This window comes from Hypanus sabinus, chromosome 28 (genome assembly GCF_030144855.1).
Source record: "Hypanus sabinus isolate sHypSab1 chromosome 28, sHypSab1.hap1, whole genome shotgun sequence".
Lineage (NCBI taxonomy): Eukaryota > Metazoa > Chordata > Chondrichthyes > Myliobatiformes > Dasyatidae > Hypanus > Hypanus sabinus.
Window position 1 is genome coordinate 45,653,135 of NC_082733.1, and position 24,801 is coordinate 45,677,935.

General features: G+C 41.6%; 1 protein-coding gene across 7 annotated transcripts in view; it reads left to right on the top strand.

Annotated features, from left to right (window-relative positions):
• The window catches only part of gabpb1 (GA binding protein transcription factor subunit beta 1), a 111,917-nt gene extending 87,389 nt beyond the window's left edge, over positions 1-24,528 (top strand). For 6 of the 7 annotated variants that reach the window (XM_059953126.1, XM_059953130.1, XM_059953128.1 and 3 more), the window contains 2 exons: positions 21,431-21,487; positions 22,759-24,528. In XM_059953126.1, the coding sequence (XP_059809109.1) occupies positions 21,431-21,487; positions 22,759-22,911 (210 nt within the window). In that variant the 3' untranslated portion in view covers positions 22,912-24,528. Of the gene's footprint in view, positions 1-4,828; positions 5,277-21,430; positions 21,488-22,758 lie in introns of those variants that run through there. The other variant, XM_059953131.1, reaches the window with a different exon arrangement.
• Positions 24,529-24,801: the final 273 nt, after the last annotated feature.

The window sequence follows — 24,801 nt, forward strand, 5'->3', positions numbered from 1 at the left end:
ACAACTCTCTAAAATTCCAAATTTAAATCTTTACCCTGTTATTAAACAGTCCTTATGGATTTGGTTTCAATTTTGCAATATTTTTAATTTTAAACAATTTAAGTTGTCTTGTTTTTTATATTAAAACTTTTAATTTAAACCTTCAATAACCAATCCCATTTTTCTCCTATGGAGAAATAAACGGATCCGTTCTTTTACAGATTTATTTTGTGATGGTCAATTGATGACTTTTGAAGAGTTAATTAACAAATATTCTCTCACTTATACACATCTTCTGCAGTATCCTCAGGTTAGACATTTTTTAAAACAATACTTATCTAAGTTTCCATATCTGCAAGAATCTGATTTGTTGGATACCATTTTGAAGTTGAATCCTTTAGTGAGAGGTTCTATTAGCAGAATTTATAATTTGCTTTTGTTACAAAAAGAAAACCTCTCACTAAAGATTAAACAAGACTGGGAGAGAGAACTTAATATGACCTTTGTTAATGAAGATTGGTTGCGAGTTTTGAAAAACATAAATCCTTCTTCTATATGTACCAATCACTGTTTAATTCAGTTTAAAATTATTCACTGTTATTATTTAACAAAGGAGAGACTATCTAAAATATTTCCTAGTATAGGTAACCATTGCGATAGGTGTAAAACTAAAGTAGCTACTTTGTCACATATGTTCTGGTCATGTTCTTTATTAAAACCGTTTTGGAAATCTTTATTTTCTACAATTTCTAAAGCTCTGAAAATTAATTTACAACCTAATAGATTGACTATTCTATTTGGAATAGTTCCACATCATATTCAGGGTATTTCATCTTCAGATCAACATGTAATTGCATTTGTTATATTATTGGCAAGAAGGGTTAGTTTATTAAAATGGAAAGATACTTCTGTCCCTACATTAATTAAATGTTTTTTTTCAAGTAATGTTATGTCTCAGTTTGGAAAAAATTAGAAGTAGAACTTTTGATCCCTGATTCGATTTTGAGAGAAGATGGGGCTCTTTTGCTAAATATTATCATTTAATTTGAGTTATTTTATATGGTTTCCTTCCAATTTTATTTTATATAAATATGAATAGGCATTTGATGATTTCTCTCTCTCTCTCTCTCTCTCTCTCTCTCTCTCTCTCTCTCATATATATATATATGAATAAAAGTCGTATTGCTCTGGGGATTGATTCCTAATGAGTTTTTTTTTCTTCTTTTCTTTCTGTAGTCAGTGGGTTTTTTTTTAGTTAGATGGGGTTCTTTTTTTTCCTTATTTTCTGTACATAATTTTTTTTTCATTTTTATCTATTACAATCAGTTTTTTATTTTCTTCAGCTTTATTAATTGTATATATATTAATTTGTTGAAGTTTTGTATCATTTTATAGCTGTAGAAGATTATGTATTAATAAAAAGACGCTAAAAAATGAAAAATACTTAGAATCAAGTCCAAATTCAAATACAAATACAGCGGACTCCAGTTAATTGGGACACAGCAGGACCAGGACATTTTGCAGACTCAATCTGTAAATTAACCTTCTGGGAGTCTTGCACAAGGACTTCCAAGTCCCTTTGCACTTCTGATGTTTGAACCATTTAGATAATAGTCTGCATTATTGTTCCTTTTACCAAAATGCATTATCATACATTTCCTAGCACTGTATTCCATCTGCCACTTTTTTGCCCTTTCTTCTAATTTGTCCCAAGTTCTGCTGCAATCACATTGCTTCCTCAGCACTACCTCTCCTCCTATTTTCGTATCATCCACAAACGTTGCCATCAATTCCATTATCCAAATCATTGACAAACAATGTGAGAAGTAGTGGTCCCAATACTGACCCCTGAGGAACAGTACTAGTCACTGACAGTCAACCAGAAAAGGTCCAGTTTATTGCCACTCGATACTTCCTGCCTGTCAGCCATTGCTCTATCCATTCCAGTACCTTTCCTGTAATGCCATGGAATTTTATCTTTTTAAGTAACCTTATCTGAGGTACCTTATCGAATACCTTCTGAAAATCTAAGTAAATGACATCCATTGCCTTTCCTTTGACTACCCTGCTTGTTGCTTCCTTGAAGAATTCTAACGGATTTGTCAGGCAAGATTTCCCTTCACAGAAATCATGTTGACTTTGACTTATTTTATCTCCAATTACCCTGAAACCTTGTCCTAGTAATGCACTCCAACACTTTTCTAACCACTGAGGTTTAGCTAAGTGGCCTATAATTTCCTCTCTTTTGTCTTCCTCCCTTCTTAAAGACTGGACTGACATTTGTAATTTTTCAGCTCTCCAGGACCATGTCAGACTTCTGGCTGCTCACCCTCTCTTTTCAGAATGTATGGATACATTTGGAAATATCTGCCACCACACCACCAGCCGGCATGTAGACTGTTCCTAATAAATATCCCTGTCCATCTGAATGTTTTTATTTGTGGTCCCTTAGAAAACCTTCCAGTAACTTACCCACTACTGATGTCAGATTCATTGGCCTATAATTTCCTGGTTTATTCTTTAAACTTTTCTTAAACAACTAAACAATATTAGCTATCCTCCAATCCTCCAGCACCTCACCCTTTGCAAAGGACTCTTAAGTTTCCCAGCCTGCAATTTATGCACTAGCCTCCCCCAGGGTTCAGGGGAACACCTTGTCAGCTCCTAGGGATTTAAACACCATAATTTGCCTCCAGACAACATACACCTCCTCCTCTGTAATCTGTATAGGGTCCATGACTCCATGCTTTGCCTCACATCTGTAGACTCTGTGTCCATCTCCCAAGCAGACACAGATGCAAAAAATCCATTTAAGATTTCCACCTCTCGTTTGGCTCCATGCATAGTGTTACACTCTCTTTAGTTGGGACTTCTATGCACTGACTAAGGAAACTTTCCTGAACACATTTGATAAACTCTATCCCATCCAGCCCATTTACAATATGGTAGTCCCTGACAATATATGGCAAGTTAAAATCACCTACTACTGCAATCTTACGTTTTCTGTAATGGTCTGCAGTGTCTCTACAAATTTGCTCCTCGAAATCTCACTAACTATTAGGAGCTCTATAATATAATCCCATTAATGCGGTCATCCCTTTCTTTTTCCTCATTCCACTCATCTAGCCTCAGTAGATGAACTCTCTGGTCTGTCCTGTCTGAACACTGCTGTGATATTTTCCCTGACTAATAATGCCACCCGACCCCCTTTAAACTGTCACTCAATTGTGTCTAAAATAATGGAATATTGAGCTGCCTGTCCTGCAACCAAGTTGCACTAATGGCTACAATATCATAATTCAACTTGCTGATCCATGCCCTAACCTCATCCACCTTTCCTACAATACTCCTTGCATGGAAGTATACACAACTTAGAACATTAGTCCCACCATGCTCAGTTGTTCTAATCCTGACTTTGTACATAGGCTTAAAAACATTTTTCCCCACAACAATGCCATTATCTGTTCTGGCATTCTGATTCCCATTCTCATGCAACTCTTACAACACCTCCCCCCCACCACCCCGCCTCTGTGCAGAATTAACAAACCTTGCCACAGGGATATTTGTCTCCCCCTCCAGTTCAGGTGCAAAATCATCCCTTCTGTACAAGTCTCACCTTCCCTGGAAGAGAGCCCAATGATCCAGAAATCCGATACCTCCCTCCTGCACCATCACCTTAGCCGTGTGTTAAATTGTATAGTCTTCCTTTTTCTGGCTTCACTAGCACGTGGCACAGATTGCAGTTCTGAGATCACAACCCTGGAGATCCTGTCTTTTAACTTGGCACCTAACTCCCTGAGCTCTGCAGGACCTCGTCACTCTTCCTAGCCATTTCACTTTTACCATCATGGACCACGACCTCTGACTGCTCTCCCTTCTGCTTACGAATGCTTTGGATTCAATCCAAGTTGTCTGTGACTCTGCACCTGGAGGCAACATCATCCAGGAATCCCATTCTCATCCACAGAACTTTCTTATCTATTCCCTTAACCGATAAATCCCCGATCACTACAGTTTGCCTCTTCTTCCACCCTTCCCTTCTGAGCCACAGAGCCAGACTCAGAGACCTAATAACTGTTGCTTTCCTCTGCCACCACACCCCCAACAGTATCCAAGGTGGTACAGCTGTAACGGCCACAGGGGTATATGCACTGGCTGCCTATCCCCTTTCTCCTTTCTGATTGTCACCCTGTTACTGTGTACTACACCTTGGGTGTAGCTACTTCCCGGTAAGTTCTGTCTGTCAACCCCTCAGCCTCCTGAATGATCCAGAATACATCCAGCTCAAGCTGTAACTCCTTTACACCTACTATCTGCAGCTGGCTTCACTACTTATAGGTGTAGCCATCAGGGACACTGGAGGTCTTCCTGCCCTCCCACATCCTGCAAGAGGAGCAATCCACTATACTGCCTAGCATCCCCACTGTTTCAACAATGCAATAAGAAAGAAGGAAAGAAAAATTAGATAAAAAAAGAATTACCTAAAGCCTCTGCTCTCCTTGCTGAATCAAAGCCTGAACTCCCCACTAACACTGGCCCATTCCCACAAGGGCCACTCGGCTTAAACCCAATTTCTTTTCTTTTTACTCGACCTTGCCAAGTGTCTAGTTATGCACACTCCAGGGCCTTCTCAGGAACTGTGGAGCACAGAATGTCTTGATTTGCTCTGCTTGATTTTTTTGAAATCTCTCTCCCACTACTCAGTCTAACGTCTCCTTGGGAACTATGGAGCACAGGATACAAAATTCATATTAATAAATATAAGGTGTAGTGGGTACATTCACTGTGACCAATCTTGCCCTGCAACACTTTTGGAGAAACCTAATTTGTGATTCTGTTGTTGTTTTAGGTTCACAGTGAGATGTTAAATACACAAACACTGCTGGTTAATCTAATGGAAAAGGAGCATGAATTAGCGCAAACACAGTGATGTACTTAGAAGAATGGATGAAATTAAATGCCAAGATATACCAAAAGACACCAGGAAAGCCAATAATTTTGTTTTTAGTAACACTTAGACATTTTTCAAATTGCTTTTGTATTTGGAGTAAGTGTAAAAAAGAATTCTTCCTTATTTGAGAAACTTAAAATGTGTAAAAACCCAGTTTCTCATACGTCCCCCCAATTCAATCCTTTATATAACCAAAAATAATCAATTATGTTCATATGTGAAGAGTCCTCAATGTGAAGATGGTCTATAATGCTATTGTGAGTGGGGAAAAAAATTATATTTTTATTTCTCTGGAAATGGACAGGGTAACAAAATTTATTTTAATAAACAAAAAATTACATCAGAATTCACATTCTTGTGGATATTGTTTACTTATGGAGATTAGTAACTTAGAGAACTGAACAAAAGACTTTTTTAAACAAATGCTCATTTCAAATAATTCTGGAAGCTGCGCACATTACTGTGGGAGAGGAGGCAGAAAATAGCCTTCATCAAAGTCAAGTAAATGAAAAAGAAGCCTACATGTTTTGTTTCAATTAAATACTGTAAGCTCATGTCAAAATTCAAATCAAGGACTTAAAGGTTCTTCTGATATGATACCTTCTTCCAATTATCTTGTTGCTGACCATCATTTAGTATCAGTAACTACCAAAATACTTTGAATGTATAAAGAGGAGAGGGCAAAATCAGGAGCTTTGAGAAATGACAGTGTATTCCTCTGTCCTGAGAGGATGCCCTTGAAATTTCAAATAGGCACCACAGTCTGTTTCACACTGGGTCTGTTCTGCATGTCTACTGAACTATTAAAATCTCATCCACATGGTGTAGTACGTTTTCCAACTTGTGTAGTGCGGTTTCCAGCTTGCAATTCTTTACGAAGTGGAAAACAGTTGATGTGTTTCTGTTGGGAACATCATGTAATAAAGATTTTTTTGCTTTCTTATTTTTTTGTTATATTTAAAAATGAAGACTAAAATCTTTGCTCTCTGGTTATGTCTGCAGCAGTCAGAAATTTGACATAGAACAATAGAACATAATAACAGTGCCTTTGGCCCATCCAATAATCTTGTCATCTAGGTTTTCTCTTTAAAAATCTTCTGCAAATAAAACCTGCACTTCAATCAACCACGCAAATTTTCTGATGGCTTTGCATTAGGAGCTATTATTGACTGTGTAGAGTTCTGTACATTATTATCATTGAATTTCACAGATTCTCATATCTCTCTATTTCATATTTCCTCTATAATGATCATTTCTAGATGGTCACAATTAAACTATGTACGTATGTAACTATATAATGTATATAGAAATGAGACACCGTTTCTTCGAACCAGGGTGTAAAACACAGTTGTATGCATAATACACGATAACTTATGAAAATAAGGAGAAAATCTACAGATGATTCAGACATAAATAACAAACTAAAGGGCATCAATATTAAATATTGTCGGGTATGGAACAGATTAATCAGTAACATTTCGAATACGCTGCAGCAGGTAGATCAGAAGCCTAATGTCCTAGCGAAAGAAACTGTTTCTCATCCTCACCAATCTTGCTTTTGTGCTTTGGAGTCTCCTGCCTGATGGTAGAAAGTCAAGGATGATGCTGAATGGATGGTTGGGATCCTTAATAATACCAAGTGCCCTGTGCTAGCAGTGCTCCTGATAAATGTCCCCGATGGATGGTAGGGAGACCACTATAGTCCTCTCAGCTGCTCAGTTCTTTGTAGTGACTTCAGGTCCAGTGCTCGACTGCTTCCATACCAGATGGCGATGTAACTTGTCAGGATGCTCTCAACGCTGCTCCTGTAAAACGCAGTTAAGATGTGGGGTGGGAGCCTTGCTTGCCTCAGTCTTCTTAAAGTGCTGCTGTGCCTTCTTGTTCAGGGAAGTGATATGAAGGGACCATCTGTGATGTGAACTCCCAGGAAGTTGGTGCACTTAGCTCTCTGTATGGAGGAGCCATGTATTCGCAGAGGGGATGAGATGGTTTGTCTGCACCTTCCTGAAGCGCACAATTATTTCCTTTGTCTTTTCCATGTTCACGCTTGGGTTATTCTTCTCATACCAAGCCACTGCACTTCCTCTCTGTACTCCAACTTGTCATTGTTCTTGATAAGATCAATGTCTGTCCATATGTTCCTCGATCTTCATGCAGGGGCCTTTGTTACAACTTAATTCTCATGAAGTTTTGCTTAAGAATTGATATATAAATGTATCCGAAGTTCCTGTTTATATAAATTAGTAACAGGTACATCACTAAATATCAGCAGTGCATATAATCACAAATGCTTTGGTATCTGGAAGGGGAATTGCATTGTTTTAAACCTTCATCCTTCAGTAATTTCTCTTGGATTTGTTTTGTGTTGCTTTGAAAGACATCGGCAACACAAGTTTTCTACTCATTCTCCTTAACTTTGCTTGGAACTCTGTTGTCTCAGAGAAACCTTAATTTTTGTAAAATTCACATCTCATTTCTAATTGATCTCTGAACCTTGAACCATTACTGACCTGGTGAAGGTGCTCCATAGTTTCATTAGAAAGGGAGCTTCTGCATTTAATTTAATATATATTATGTAGAGATACGGGGAGAACAGGCCATTCTGGCCCAATGAAGCACACTGCCAAGCCTAATCACAGGATAATTTACAATGACCAGTCAACTTACTAATTGGTACATCTTTGGACAGTGAGAGGAAACACACATGATCACAGGGAGGGCGTGTAAGCTCCTTACAGATGCTGTCTGGATTGAATTCCAAACTCCCAACGCCCCGAGCTGTTATAGCATTGTACTAACTACAACGCTACCGTGGCACCCCCAGTGGAAAACGCAGTGATGATGAAGGAAAGTGATAAATTTCCAACTCAGGGTAGTAAGAGACTTCTGGAGTCTGTGGCTGATGGTGTTTTTATGGCCCTTGTTGTTCAAGGTGAAAAAAGTCACAGATTTGGGAGCTGGTGTGGATGTATCTGAGAGTAAGTACAGTACATCTTTCAGATGGTACACATTGTGTGCCATTGTGGAGGGAACAGTTAGGTAGTGGATGCAAAGTCAATCAAATGAACTGCTTAGACCAGCTTCCCTGTTTCTTGAGTCATTGGGGCTGCACTCAGTGGATAGGTGATACAGTACCGTAGCAGTTAGCATAACGCTATTACAGCACCAGTGACCCGTGTTCAATTCCCCTCACTGTCTGTAAGGAGTTTGTACATTCTCCCTATGACTGCATGGGTTTCTTCTGGGTGCTATGGTTTCCTCCCACTTTCCAAAGATGTATAGGTTAGGGTGAGTAAGTTATGTTGGTGCCAGTAGCGTGTCAATACTTAAGCTTCCCAGCACATCCTTGGGCTGTGTTGGTCATTAATGCAAATGACACATTTATCTGTATGTTTCAATGTACATTTGACAAATAAAGTTAATCTTTAGTATTTTACAGGTTTCCCCCTCTATCCGAAAGTAGATTGTTCCTATGAAACCTTCAGTAAGCCGAAAAAGATTACCATTAATTTATATGGGAAAAATTTTTGAGCATTCCCAGACCCAAAAGATAACCTACCAAATCATACCAAATAGCACGTAAAACCTAAAATAACTTTAACATAGAGTAAAAGCAGGAATGACATGATAAATACACAGCCTGTATAAAGTAGAATAATATATGTACAGTGTAGTTTCACTTACCAGAATTGGGAAGATTTAGCCAAAACTGATCTGTGGGAAAAAAATCGGGATGTACACACATGTGCACACACCTGCCTGCGCAAGGCTTCACGGTCATGGTAGTCTTTCTCGGGGTAAACTCAAGTTTAAAGCGGGCGCCTTTTTTTCGTAAAAGCGAAAATCCTCTTCGGAATTCTTTCGGTTAGTGAAAACAGGTACTAATGTAGGTCTTTCATAAAAACCAAGTGGCATAAAGCGAACTTTCGTAAAGCCGGGGATCATACTCCTGAGCTGTATCTTGTCAATGCTGGGAAAGCTTTAAGTGTCAGGGGTCCATTTGGGCTTCTGGTCTTGAGTGACCTCCAGCATATTTGAATAAACAAGGCAGTACAGTAAGGATCAAGGTTTCTGATCTTTTTTCTAGTGCATTCCATACATTACAACGCTCATTGCTGGGGGAAAAGCTCCATTCAATGCAGGTTGTCATTTTCATTGTATCCTGGATAATGGACTACCTGAATGGTGGACCAGTTTGTACAGCTTTAGAGCTGTGTGTCAGACATGGCTATAAGCAGCATTGGGGCCCTACAGGGATCTCTAATGGCTCCTTTCCTAAATACCCTGTATACCTCAGACTTTAGATACAACACTGAGTCATGTCACCTGCAGAAATTCTCTGATGACTCAGCAATAGTTGAGTGTATAGATGGGAGGATGAATACAGGTGGACAACTTTGTTGAATGTTGCAAGCTGAATCATCTGCAGCTCAACATCAGTAAGAAAAGGGAGATGGTGATGGACTTTAGGAAGACCAAGCCTGCATTGCTCCCTTTTGCTATTGATAGCGAGGACCTACAAGTGCCTGGGGGGTACACCTGGATAACAGACTTGAGTGGAGCACCAACACAGAGGCTGTGTACAAGAGCCAGAGCCACCTCTACTTCCTGAGGTGACCAAGGTCTTGGAGTATGCAGGCCTCTCCTTCACATGTTCTACTTGTCTGTTGTCACCAGTACAATCTTCTGCATGGTGATGTGCTGGGGCAATGACATCAACATGGGTGATGCCAACAGGCTCAATAAACTGATTAGAAAGCCTGGCTCAATTTTACGAGTCGAACTGGACACACTGGAGGTTGTGATAGAACAAAGGACCCTACAGAAAATCCTGGCAATTCTGGGCAATGTTTCTCACCCTCTGCATGCCACCTTGGCTGAACAGAGGAGCACTTTTAGTAACAGATTAAGACAACTGTGCTGCTCCAAAGTGCGCTCTATGAGGTCATTCTTACCCCCCGGCCATCAGGCTCTATAATGGGTCAAACTATAGCTGGGGAAGTGGTCTTGTAATCTTTGATTTGTAAATCTTGTACATCTTATTTTCAAGCTAAAACTTTTATTCTTTCTTCTCTTCAAATATTTGTATATCTGTGCACTTATATTGCTACTATGACATTGTAATTTCCTTTGGGATCAATAAAGTATTTATGGGTGGGAACTTGATTATGATAGTCTTAATATCAAGAGTAGGTGATTTGACTCTTATTAGACTTAGTCTTCACCACTTATCAAACAGTGCTTGAATGTTTGGGTCTTGCTGCACTCAGACATGGAGACTATTTGCTGAAATGTTGTAAACAGGGAGAGAATGTTGTACAGTCATCAGCAAATCTCCTTACAGTCAGAAGGAATGTCTCTGGTAAATCTCCAATGATGGTTGTGCCTAGGACACTGTCCTATGGAACCGCTGTGATGTCCTGAGGGAGGAGGTTGAACCTAGGCAACCCTCGGCTTGTTATTTTCTAAACATAGACTATTATAGTACAATACAGGCCTTTTGGCCCAAATTTTTGTGCCAATCTTTTAACCTAATCTGAAGATTAATCCAACCTTTCCCTTCTACATAGTGCTCCATTTTTCTATTACCCATGTACCTACCTAATGCCCCTAACGTATCTTCCTTTATCACCACTCCTAGCAGTGCATTCCCCACACTCACCACTGTCTGGGTAAAAAAGTTATGTGGCAATTTTGAAGGATCTATGGATGTGGACCCCAAGATTCCTCTGTTCCTCCGCACTGCCAATAACCCTGTCATTAACCCTGTAATCTGTCTTCATATTTGTCCTTCCAAAAAGAATCACTTCACACTTTTCCAGTTTGAACTCCATCTGTCACTTCTCATCCAAAATGCTGGAGGAACTCGGCTGGTCAGGCAGCATCTATGGAATAAACAATTGATGTTTCAGGCTGTGACCCTTCATTAGGTCTCCTGACCTGCTGAGTTCCTCCAGCATTTTGTGTGTGTTACTTTGTATTTACAGCATCTACAAAATTTCTTGTGTTTATAATGTGCCATTTCTCAGCTCAGCTCTACATCCTGTCAATGTCCCATTGTAACTTACAACAACCTTCTATACTGTCTACAACTCCTCCAATCTAATTGTCATCTGCAAACTTGCTAACCCACCTTTTCACTTCCTCATCCAAGTCATTTCTAAACATCACAAAGAGCAAGGGTTCCAGAATAGATCCCTGCAGAACACCATTGGGCTCCAACCTCCAGGGAGAGTACTCTCTATCTACAACCACACTGCATTCTGTGGGCAAGCCAGTCCCTAATCCTCACGGCCAAGCCAATCCCGAATCCACACAACCAAGCCAAGCCAATCCCGAATCCACACTGCCAGGCCAAGCCAATCCTGAATCCTCACGACCAGCCCAGGCCAATTCTGAATCCACACAGTCAAGCCAATCCAATCCCAAATACACACAGCTAAGCCAACCGAATCCCAAATCTTCACGGCCAACTTTCTTTGGATCTGTGTCTCCTGACTTTCTGAATGAGTCTACCATGAAGAACCTTATCAAACCCTCTACTTACATATACACAAGAGACTTTTTCCTTTTGCTGATAGACTTCAGTTTAAAGGCTCTGTGATGCCATGCATAGTCAGATGCTGTTTTGATGATTCCCCTAATCCCATCTTTCGTCTCACATCCCCATTAGCTCCTCCTCATCTTCTGTTCTCCTGCCTCTTACACTGGTGGAGTTTATAATGTCCAGTTAACCTTCCAATCCACACCACCACCGGCAAGTGGAAGGAAGCAGAGAGTGCAAGGTCAGGATTGAACCAGAGTTTGTGGGGCTGTAAGGCTGAAACACTGAGCACTTAGTGGTGTTCCAACCTTCACTGATGCATTGAAGAGACCATACCATAAGATATAGGAGCAGAATTAGGCCAATTGGCCGATTGATGAGAGCTTTATAAAACTGATGGGCTACACAGCTATCTGTAGGAAGTCACCAGTAACAATGTGATCATGTGACATCTCAAGAAATAGTAATTTATTATTATTTTCCACTATTAGCTTTCAGTGTTGCAGGCTATTGGTATTCAGTCTATTCCCGTATTAAAACCACTTCACTAATTCTTATCAGGCATTTTCAGACAAAGATATAATTTGTACACAAATCAGCACTGTTTGTTTCTCTTTCTGTCGAAGCTTAATGGCAACAATAACTTCACAAACTCTCATCCAGATGATCCTCAAAATCACAATACTGTCCTGTGAGGAGGATTGCCTAGACCTCACCCTACATCCACCTTGGGACATTAGGGCCAGAATCAGAAACACAATCAGGTTTAATATCACTGGCATATGTCGTGAAATTTGTTATGTGGCAGTAATACATTAAAAAATTACAAATAAAAAGATGTATATACTCTATTTTAAATATGTAGTACAAAAAGAGAGCAAAAATAGAGATGTAAAGTATGTGGGTTCATATACCATTCATTACTTTGATGGCAGAGGGGAAGAAGCCGTTCCTAAAATGTTGGAGTGTGCGCCTTCGGGCTCCCGTACCTTTTCCCTGATGCTGTCATTGAGAAGTGGGCATGGCTTTGTTCCCTTTTGTATTTCTGGTGTGAAAGTGGGATGAATCCCCTCTCCCCTAGAGAAATTAGCATGAGTTTACCAGAAGGGCTAGGTCACAAAGGAAGCAATCAAATCCTAGAGTGACAGGGAACACATCCAAGCCCTTGGGTCAAAAACAGCGTAATCTGGGTTTATGTATTTTTAAATTGGTTAACCAAAAGGTGATCTTACAGAAACAGGAAGTAAGCTGTAACTACACCATTAGTACTTGGGTTTGCAGGGGAACACTGAGAAAAAACATGCAGGCTGGAGAATCAGTAGGTGAGAACTATGTAATAACTGATGGTGGTTAGGCTGCATACATTTGCCATCTGCACAAGTCTGCAAAACTTCAACAAACTCTCCAGTTTGGCTCTCAGCCCAAAACATCAGCTAGGTTTGTTCCCCTCCATATATGCTGCCTGACCCACTGAGTTCCTCCAGCATTTTGTGTGTGTTACTCTGGATTCCAACATCTGCAGAATCTGTGTTAATAAATCTCCAGAAGTTCTGGTTGTAGTTTAATGTCATTGCCCCACAGACACAGAGATGTTTGAAATTTGAAGTTAAAAAAAAATCTGGTTCAGTCATGTGACATGTTTTTGGTCATCATTCCTGGGGCCAGATTAAAGGTTCATTCAATGCAACACATCAACATTGAACAAAAACTCTTTAAGCTTGAAGACTACATGGCTGACTGTTTTGGAGCACTGAGCTACCTTTATCCTGTCTGGAATAACATTTCGGGGCGTGGTTCCTGGAACATTCCATCCCTTCACAGATCAATTAACCTGGTGAAGTGTGATCAGTCCTGGACTACACTGAAAACTCAGGACACAAGCAGAAACCTTCTCCAGTTGAAAGTCTATTCTGTCACCAGTTAATGTGCTTTAAGGTTCTGCCAAGTGCGTTCCTGAGGATGTGGTATTGATATTTGAGTCTCCTCTTTATCAGATGTCATCTGGCACCCATTGATAAGGGTAACAGAAACGTAGAATAATTTTACTCTTATTTCTATTTTTATTTTTAACTGAAAGTTGTGACATGCAATGTTATTGATCATATTTACTGTGCCTATTTGGAAGTCAGATGCTGCTTTAGACTGCCCACTCTCTATATTAGGGCATTTCATCATCTGGGCATTCAATGCGCTCCACAGGATCTGTGTCCTGAAGTGGACAATGAGTGCCAGGCTCTCACTTGGTGGACGGGGAAGTGTGGTCGCAGCCAGTGCCGTGTGGCTTAATGGTTAGGAACACTTAGTTAATCTGCCCTTTCTTTTGAACTGACCTGGATTTGCCACAGTACAGGACTTCTGCTCCTGGTAATGAGCATGAGAGGTTAATCCCAAAACCACCAAATGTTCTGTGTTTGAGTGAGACTTGCTTTTCTCCTACACAGCAGGTACAGTAATCAAAATGGAAGGCTTCTCAACTTTCCATATGGACTAATTGCTGATTCAGAAAAGGCAAAAGGTGGAGGTGTGTGTTTCATGATAAACTCTTGCTGGTGCTCCAATGTGGCAGTTTTATCGAACTCGCATTCCCCTTACCTTGAACACCTAATGGTCAAATGCCTTTCATTCTATTTACCTAGCGCGTTCTCCTCCATAATCCTGAACACAGTTTGTATACCACCTGTGGCCGACTATAATGAAGCACTTGAAATACTGCGTGATGCTGTCTCCAAACAAGAAACAGTACATCCCAATGCATTTCAGATCATAGTCAGGGACTTCAGTCAGACTTGCTTGAAGAAAACCCTGCCCAATTACTGCGTATACCTGTAGCACCAGAGGACCTGACACACTAGACCTCTGTTATACTAAGAAAAGGAATGCGTACTGTTCCTTACCCAGACTGCATTTTGGTAAATTGCATCACTTGGCTGTCCTTCTACCTGAATACAGGCAGAGGCTAAAGAGCTAAGTTCGAGAGATCAGAACAACAAAGAGGTGACCACGGGAGGTTTGCAGATAAGCTCAATGCCACCTTTGCCCACTTTTACAGTCAAATATGGAGGAACCATCACGAGCTCCTACAGCCCCCGGTGATCCTATGATTTCAGTCTCTGAGGTCGATGTGCAAGTAGCCTTCAGGAGAGTGAACCCACAAAAAGCATCCGGCTCAGATAGGGTACCTGGCCAAGTGCCAAACACGTGCTGATCAGCTGGCTGTAGTGTTCACTGAGATCTTTAACCTCTCACTTCAAACAGGCTTCAATTATCCAAGAAGAACATGGTGACCTACCTGAATGATTATAGTTCAATGGCACGAACGTCCACAATGATGGAACATATCTCCTCCATGATCTCCTTCTTAGGTGCACCACAAGACTGTGTGCTTAACCCCCTGCTCTACTTGCTTTCCAGTTGTGACTGTGTGGCTAAGCATAGATCCAATGTCATTTTCAAGTTTGCTGATGACACTACTGTCATAGGCTGAATCAAATCTGGTGATGAATGTGCATATAAGAGGGAGATTGAAAATCTGGCTGAGTGGTGCCATAAGAACAACCTCTTACTCAATGTCAGCAAGACCAAGGAGCTAATTATAGACTTCAGGAGGAGGAAGACCATAAGACATAGGAGCAGAATTAGGTCATTTTGCCCATCAAGTCTGCTGTACCATTCAATCATGGCTGATCCTTGTTCCTTTCCTCAGACTCACTCCCCAGCCTTCTCCCCATAACCTTTGATGCCCTGCCCAATCTTGAACCTATCAAGCTCTGCCTTAAATAACAACCCAACAACTTGGCCTCCACAGCTGTCTATGGTAATAAACTCCACAAATTCACCAATGATCTAACCATGTTTGTAACTTTACTGTAATTCCATGGGCTCTTAACTTGCTAAGCAGCCTCATGTGTGGCACCTTGTTAAAGGTCTTCTGAAAGTCTAAATATACAACATCTGCAGTATCCCCTTTATCTATCCTAGTTGTAAACTCCTCAAAGAATTCCAACAGGTTTGTCAGGCAAGATTTTCACTTAGGAAACCATGGTGACTTTGTCTTATCTTGTCCTATGTCACCAAGTACTCCATAACCTCATCCTTAACAATTGACTCCAACACCTTCCCAGCCACTGAGGTCAGTCTAACCAGTTTATAATTTCCTTTCTGCTGCCTTCCTCCTTTCTTAAAGAATGGAATGACATTTGCAATTTTTCAGTCTTCTGGCACTATGCCAGAATACAATGATTTTTGAAAGAACTTTATGAATGCTTTCATAATTTCTACTGCTACCTCTTTCAGAACCTGAGGGTGCAGATCACCTGGTCTGGGTGACTTATGTACCCTTACACCTTTCAGCTTTTTGAGCATATTCCCCCTTGTAATAGTAACTGCACTCACTTCTCTTCCCTCACACCCTTCAACACCTGGCACACTGCTCACGTCTTCCACAGTGAAGACTAATGCAAAATACTCATTTAGTTCACTTGCCATCTTGTTGTCCCCCATTAGGGACAGCCTACCTGGGGGAAGTGGCAGTGGTTCAGTACTGTGGCTCAGAAGGGTAGGGAAATGATGAGAAAGGCAGCAGTGATAGGGGACTCTATAGTTAGGGGGTCTGACAGGCGATTTGGTGGACGCAGGAGAGAAACTTGGAAGGTAGTTTGCCTCCCAGGTGCCAGGGTCTGGGATGTTTCAGATCTCGCCCACAATATCCTGCAGTGGGAGGGAGAACAGCCAGAGGTTGTGGTACATATTGGTACCAATGACCTAGGCAGGAAAAGGGAAGAGGTCTTGAAAACAGACTACAGGGAGTTAGGAAGGAAGTTGAGAAGCAGGACCTCAAAGGTAGTAATCTCGGGATTACTGCCTGTGCCATGTGACAGTGAGTATAGGAATAGAATGAGGTGGAGGATAAATGCGTGGCTGAGGGATTGGAGCAGGGGGCAGGGATTCAGGTTTCTGGATCATTGGGACCTCTTTTGGGGCAGGTGTGACCTGTACAGGTTGCACTTGAATCCCAGGGGGACAAATATCCTGGTGGGGAGATTTGCTAAGGCTACTGGGGAGAGTTTAAACTAGAATTGTCGGAGGGTGGGAATCAAACTGAAGAGACTGGGAAAAGGCAGTTGACTCACAAATCGAGAAAGCTTGGAGACAGTGTGAGAAGAAGGATAAGCAGGTGATAGAGAAGGGACATGCACAGACCGATTGTTTGAGATGTATCTATTTTAACGCAAGGAGTATTGTGAACAAAGCAGATGAGCTTAGAGCATGGATCAGTACTTAGAGCTATGATGTGGTGGCCATTACAGAGACTTGGATGGCTCAGGGACAGGAATGGTTACTTGAAGTGCTGGGTTTTAGGTGTTTCAAAAAGGACAGGGAGGGAGGCAAAAGAGATGGGGGTGTGGCACTGTTGATCAGAGATAGTGTCACGGCTGCAGAAAAGGTGGACGCCATGGAGGGATTGTCTACGGAGTCTTTGTGGGTGGAGGTCAGGAACAGGAAGGGGTCAATAACTCTACTGGGTGTTTTTATAGGCTGCCCAATAGTAACAGGGACATCTAGTGGTAGGTAGGGAAACAGATTCTGGAAAGGTGTAATAATAACAGAGTTGTGGTGGTGGGAGATTTTAATTTCCAAATATCGATTGGCATCTCACTAGAGCAAGGGGTTTAGATGGGGTGGTTTATTAGGTGTGTTCAGGAAGGTTTCTTGACACAATATGTAGATAAGCCTTCAAGAGGAGGCTTGGCTTGGTATTGGGAAATGAACCTGGTCAAGTGTCAGATCTCTCAGTGGGGAGCATTTTGGAGATAGTGATCATAATTCTATCTCCTTTACAATAGCATTGGAGAGAAAAAGGAACAGACAAGTTAGAAAAGCGTTTAATTGGAGTAAGGGGAATTATGAGGTTATCAGACAGGAACTTGGAAGCTTAAATTGGGAACAGATGTTCTCAGGGAAAGGTATGGAAGAAATGTGGCAAATGTTCAGGGGATATTTGTGTAGTGTTCTGTATAGGTACATTCCAATGAGACAGGGAAGGTATGGTAGGGTACAGGAACTGTGATGTACATAGACTGTAGTAAATCTAGTCAAGAAGAAAAGAAAAGCTTACGAAAGGTTCAGAGATCTAGGTAATGTTAGAGATCTAGAAGATTATAAGGCTAACAGGAAGGAGCTTAAGAAGGAAATTAGGAGGATCAGAAAAGGCCATGAGAAGGCCTTGGCGGGCAGAATTAAGGAAAACCCCCAAGGCATTCTACAAGTATGTGAAGAGCAAGAGGATAAGACGTGAAAGAATGGGACTTAACCAGTGTGACAGTGGGAAAGTGTGTATGGAACCGGAGGAAATAGCAGAGGTACTTAATGAATACTTTACTTCAGTATTCACTATGGAAAAGGATCTTGGTGATTTTAGTGATGACTTGCAACGGACTGAAAAGCTTGAGCATGTAAATATTCAGAAAGAGGATGTGATGGAGCTTTTGGAAAGCATCAAGTTGGATAAGTCACCGGGACTGGATAAGATGTACCCCAGGCTGCTGTGGGAGGTGAGGGAGGAGATTGCTGAGCCTCTGGCGATGATCTTTGAATCATCAATGGGGACGGGAGAGGTTTCAGAGGATTGGAGGGTTGCGGATGTTGTTCCTTTATTCAAGAAAGGGAGTGAAGATAGCCCAGGAAATTATAGATCAGTGAGTCTTACTTCAGTGGTTGGTAAGTTGATGGAGAAGATCCTGAGAGGCAATATTTATGAACGTTTGGAGAGGTATAATATGATTAGGAATAGTCAGCATGGCTTTGTAAAGGACAGGTCGTGCCTTACGAGCCTGATTGAATTTTTTGAGGATGTGACTAAACACATTGATGATGGAAGAGCAGTGGATGTAGTGTATATGGATTTCAGCAAGGCATTCGATAAGGTACCCCATGCAAGGCTTATTGAGAAAGTAAGGAGGCGTGGGATCCAAGGGGACATTGCTTTGTGGATCCAGAACTAGCTTGCCCACAGAAGGCAAAGAGTGGTTTGTAGATGGGTTATATTCTGCATGGAGGTCGGTGAACAGTGGTGTACCTCAAGAGGTCTGTTCTGGGACCCTTACTCTTCATGATTTTTCTAAATGACCTGGATGAAGAAGTGGAGGGATGGATTAGTAAGTTTGCTGATGACACAAAAGTTGGAGGTGTTGTGGATAGTGTGGAGGGCTGTCAGAGGTTACAGCAGGACATTGATAGGATGCAAAACTGGGCTGAGAAGTGGCAGATGGAGTTCAACCCAGATAAGTGTGAGATGGTTCATCTTGGTAGGTCAAATATGATGGCAGAATATAGTATTAATGGTAAGACACTTGCAGTGTAGAGGATCAGAGGGCTCTTGGTGTCTGAGTCCATAGGACGCTCAAAGCAGCTGTGCAGGTTGACTCTGTGGTTAAGAAGGCATATGGTGTATTGGCCTTCATTAATCATGGAATTGAATTTAGGAGCCAAGAGATAATGTCAGACCCCACTTGGAGTACTGTGCTCAGTTCTGGTCGCCTCACTACAGGAAGGATGTGGAAGCCATAGAAAGGGTGCAGAGGAGATTTACAAGGATGTTGCCTGGATTGGGGAGCATGCCTTATGAAAACAGGTTGAGTGAACTCAGCCTTTTCTCCTTGGAGCGACGGAGGATGAGAGGTGACCTGATAGAGGTGTATAAGAAGATGAGAGGCATTGATCGTGTGGGTAGTTACAGACTTTTTCCCGGTGCTGAAATGGCTGCCACAAGAGGGCACAGGTTTAAGGTGCTTGGGAGTAGGTACAGAGATGTCAGGATTACGTTTTTTTACGCAGAGAGTGGTGACTGCATGGAATGGGCTGCCGGCAATGGTGGTGGAGGCGGATACGATAGTTTATTTTAAGAGACTTTTGGATAGGTACATGGAGCTTAGAAAAATAGAGGGCTATCGGTAACCCTAGTAATTTCTAAGGTAGGGACATACTCAGCACAACATTGTGGGCCAAAGGGCCTGTATTGTGTTGTAGGTTTTCTATGTTTCTATTATTATTTCTCTGTCCTCATTTTCTAGTGGCCCTATATCCACTCTTATCTCTCTTTTTTTACATAGTTGAAAAAGCTTTTACTATCCACTTTGTTATTGTTTGCTAGCTTGTTTTCATATTTCTTTTCCTAATGATTCTTTTAGTTACTCTCTGTAGCTTTTTAAAAGCTTCTCAACCTTCTATCTTCCCACTAATTTTTGTTTTGTTGTATACCCTCTCTTTTGCTTTAATGTTAGCTTAGACTTCCTTCATTAACCACAGTTGTACATATTGCAATTTGAGTATTTCTTTGCTTTGGGAATACATCTATCCTGCACCTTCCTCATTTTTCCCGGAAACTCACGGCACTGTTGCTCTGCTGTCATCCCTGCCAGCAGCTCCTTCCAATTTACTTTGGCCAACTCCTCTCTCACACCACTGTAATTTCCCTTGCTCCCTTTTTTGACTTGCCTTTTCTATTTCCCATTGTAATCTGTGGTCCACATCCCAGCTACAGTTGGGAGGTCTGTGTGTAACTGCCATCAGGGTTCTTTTACCCTTGCAGTTTCTTAACTCAACCCACAAGGATTCAACATCTTCCAATCCTGTGTCATATCTTTCTACTGATTTAGTGATTCTTTACCAGCAGAGCCACACTACCCCCTTGTTTACCTTCCTAGCCCTCTGATACGTGTAACTTTGGACATACAGCTCCCAACTACAATCATCCTTCAACCATGATTCATCATCATAGCTTGTCACACCAGACAGCCAGCCACTCTGGTGTTGTTGGTTGATGTTGAGCTGGTCAGTGTCAGCTAAATTAGGTGAGAGTGGGCAGCTGCGCAGAACCTGTTCAATGTTCTGCACCCTTTCGCCACACTCACAGGATTCGCTGGTCTTTAAACCCCACTTCACCATATTGTCTCCCATCCTACAAACTCCCACTCCCATCCTGTTAAGAGTGCACCACTTCCATCATCAAGTAGTGCCCCATCTGGCAACATTTCTGTGGGGTCTTGCACTGTATTGTTTGTTGGGGTTCTGGCTTCTCTTTGTTACCAGAGGTCAATCCTGTATGTTTGGGGGGATGTTGCGTGTGGTAGTTCCTCCACTGTATTGAAACTTTTCCTCAATTTTAGGCGGTTGAAAACTGGCACGTGATGATGTAGTGGGTGCCGTGGATCCGAGTTCTGTTTACCTTTTTCAATTTTTGTTGTAGTGTGTCTTCGGATCTCTGGGGGAGCAATGCCTGCAAGTCTGTAAATGATGTTAGTGGGTGTGGGGCGCAGTGTGCCCGTGATTATTCAGCAGGCTTCATTAAGCAACGGTAAGCAACCATTGGCCATGATTCAGTGATGGCCACATCAAACTGACAATCTGTAACTGTGCAACATTACACTATATGTTGCAAAGGATCCAGATTAACAATTATTTCATTCTCCATTACACCTTTGTACTGGAAATTACATTAAACAATCTTGAATCTTGTAAAGTTTTGAGGGTAGAATTACCTGGAATTGAAAGTGGACAGACATCCAGCACCCTTCCTTACACTGGAAGCAGCAGGCAGTTTACAGGAGTAGGAAGGTGTGTAAGGAAATGGAATCCAGCCACAGCTTCTGAGCCACATTCCCACTGGAATCCAGACTCCAGTCAGCTACCAACATCTCTATACAATCTTGTTTAACAAAATAGTTGGAGATCTGAGGGTAATAATACAGACATGGAAAACACACAAGGGGTTTGGAATTAGTAGACACGGGTAGGTTTCCAGTAACTGGAGATAAATCACAACTGACTGCAAAAATAAAGTATCTGCAAACGAAGGAATGAAACTTACTATTTTTCTTTATAATGCGGTAGTGTTTTTCTGTAAATAATACATGCAACAAATATTTATCATCTTTTGGTTTTGTTTTCCTCCCTTTCAGATACAAGAAAGTTCTGTTCCAGAAACTTGTACCCTGGACTCTGTGGAATTCTCAGAGGTAACACAAATATTTTTCACGATTTGTACAGGTTAAATTCCTTGGGAAGGTATATTCATGCTACTGTGCCCTCTCTTCTGTACATCGCTTACTTGCAGTAGCTGGGGGCACGCAGCAAGTGTTACCACTGACAGGGTTGGCAATGCGAAACCCATGGTGTATGGTGAATCAGTTTACACCTCAGAAGCAGAGATCTAACAGGTCGAAGGATATGATGCCCCAGGCAAGGGATGGGGGAGTATGGTTGGTGATAAAAACCTGTGTCTCCCCAGCCTGGGAGCATTGAACATTGCTGCAGGAAGACATTACTTGCCCACTACCTGGTGCAGGTTGTCAGCAGCAATCTGTAACTCCAGTTCAAATTCAATTAGTAAATATTTTTAATGAACTGATAACAAGTATTTCACCACTTTGTGGAATGAGAGAATGAACACTTGACTAATTCTTTCTCCCTGATTTTGGGATTTGATTCACATTCACATTTGGATTTATTTGTCACACGTACATCAAAACATGGAGTGGCACTCTGATTTGTATTATCAAACGGCACACCCAGGATGTGCTGGGAGCAGCCCGCAAGTGTCACCTCCCTTCCTAGTGCCAACAAAGTATGCCCATAATGTTCTATAGAACACAACACAAGAAGTTATTTTTGAATGGGGGGGTGGTGGTGCTGGAAGAAAGCATCCACCCTGATCCAGATGCCTGCCTGGTTGGCACTGAAGGAGGATTCACAGGGTCTGGGGAGGAAGGGCATCCTGCCAGCAGCTTGTTGGTACTGGAAGACAATAGCACATTCACATTTCACTGCTGAAATCTCATCAAACAACTGGCAACAGGAACCTGGCACATTCTCTTCCCCGCATCCCTCATGGCTCTAATGCAGAACTGGAACAACTCCCTCACCGTGCACAACAGTCCAGGGCGAAAGGCCTCATCTCACACCAGCCTGTGTGATTGGCCACAGATTTTATCCAGTGAAAAATTTTAAAAAAACAAACTGTTTGGGGAGCTCAGCAGGTGAGGCAGCATCTGTGAAGGCAGACAGATAGTAATCCAAAAACATGGTCTTCCTTGACTGTCCCTTAGCCTCCTTCAGCCATCCCTCAGTATCTACGGATGCTGCCTGACTCACTGAGTTGCCCCAGTGCTTTGACTTTTTTGTTTTGGATCCCAGAATCTGCAGTTCTTTGTGCCCCTTGGCTGAAAGAAATTGACAGAGCAACACACTACCCTGCCCTGCCGGCTGATCTGCTGTGCTTTGGTTCTAGGAGAAAGAAGCGTTACAGAAACAGCTGGAAGAAGCCAACCGTGAGGCACAGAAGTACAGGCAGCAGCTCTTCGAGAAGGAGCAGGAGGCTGAGGCCTATCGACAGAAGCTGGAAGCCTTTGGGCACCTGCCCTCAAACAAGCAGATACTTTAAAAAGTCAGGTGGACATGGAGGCAAACACAGCACTCAAACAGCCAGTGGTTCCAGATCCTATGGGAAGGACAGCCTTCTCTATCACTGTGACACAAAAGGGCACGGCAGCAACCCAAGTATAACAGTCCTGCGGGCAGAACATGGCTCAGGCAGTTGTGCTTTATGGTCGCTGAAATCCTGGTGATTGAACAGCAATCTGTGGATGAAAGGATGGACAAGATGCAGGTTGAGGACAAAGAGATGAGACACAAAGGAATCTACCTGTACCCAGAATATTCCACCAAGACTGAGTCCTTCTGAAAAGCACAGTCAGATTCACACCTTTCCTCAATGCCCAAGAGAAACCTGTTATTAAATTAGAAGGCTCTGACTCTTGGCTTTATCTGTTGACTACTGCATTGCCTCTGTGAGATGCTGCAAGTGTGAAATATTATCTAGACAAAAGCAGAAAGGAGTCATGCTGGCGATTAGTGAAATGTAGTGGAGGTGCCATTGCACAATGTGGGTAGAAATTGCCACTCACAGAGGTAACTGAGGCTTTCTTATTTCATTGTAAGTGTGAAGAATGCTCTATGGGTTTGCAGTGACTCTTCCCCTTCCTAAGATCATTTAAAAAGTTGAGTCATAGAACTTTAATAATGGCTCTTTTTTTAAAGAAATTCGAAAGAGGAACTCTTAACAGCAGGAATACATTTAAGCTATAAAAACAATTTGAACTCTAAATTAAATAACCAACTTTTCTTGTAATTAACAATAACAATTGCAAAAATGAGAATTTGATTCATAATTCTTGTCACTGATTTTCCTAATGGGTTCAATTCAAATGCCATCAAGTTGTGTCAATGAATTAAGATACTTTTAAAAGTCAAGTGTGAGAACACAACACTGGAAAGATTCCTGGGGTGAATTATTCACTGTGTGAAAGGTAGAATGCTGCCCAATTGGCAGTGAGTCAGTGTATTGTTCAGGAAATGGTAGGTGATGATATTTTATACATTGTTGTTGATCCTGATGCTGCTCTGACCATGAACGGTCGTGTCTTCATAACAAGACATTAATTCAACCCACTGAGCTGAGCTAAACAATTATACTCCATTTTAATTACTATTAATTTATGCCATGTGAAAAGGCTCATTCCTTCACTAGTGGCCGGTGTTTGACAAGATAGCACAGGGTTAGGTAGCTGAGGACTACTGTCTGCTGTCCAACGTGTTTAAAGGGAAGACACTGTAGATTGTTTATGTTCTGTGTTCAGCATCTGTTCCTGGAGGGCCAGCTCGTGTCCTGCCACCCCATCTGTGCCCAGTGCCCTTTACCTGCCTGGCCAATGATTTTGTTTAGTATTTAGTTGGGACATTTTCCACTGAGGGTTCTCAAGTGACCACTTAAATTGGGAGTGCTGGCATCTCACTAAGCAGCAGGACTTGATCAAGTATGAAAGAGACTGCCAGACTTCAACTCCTGGCTTCATGTAAATTGAGATCCAGTTTATTAAAAACTACAGTGAATTCAGAGCATTTCCTCAGATTTCTCTTTCAGCCTACCCTTGTAATTGTATAAACAAAGATGATTACAAATCTTCCACTGTATAATTTTGTATCAAATAAAAACTTTCTTAAATAATGATTTCTTTAAATTAATTTCTTATCAATAGTGGCTGTGATCAAAGAATGCAGGAACCCCCATTCAAAGTACATTTATTATCAAAGTATGTATACTATGTACAACCTTGGGATTTGTCTTCTTGCAGGCAACCATACAACAAAGAAATACAATAAAACCCCACCCGACAAAGACAGTCAAACACCCAGTGTGCGGGGGAAAAACTAATTGTGCAAACAATTAAAAATGTGTACAAAAAGCACACAGAACATGAACTAAACTGTAGAG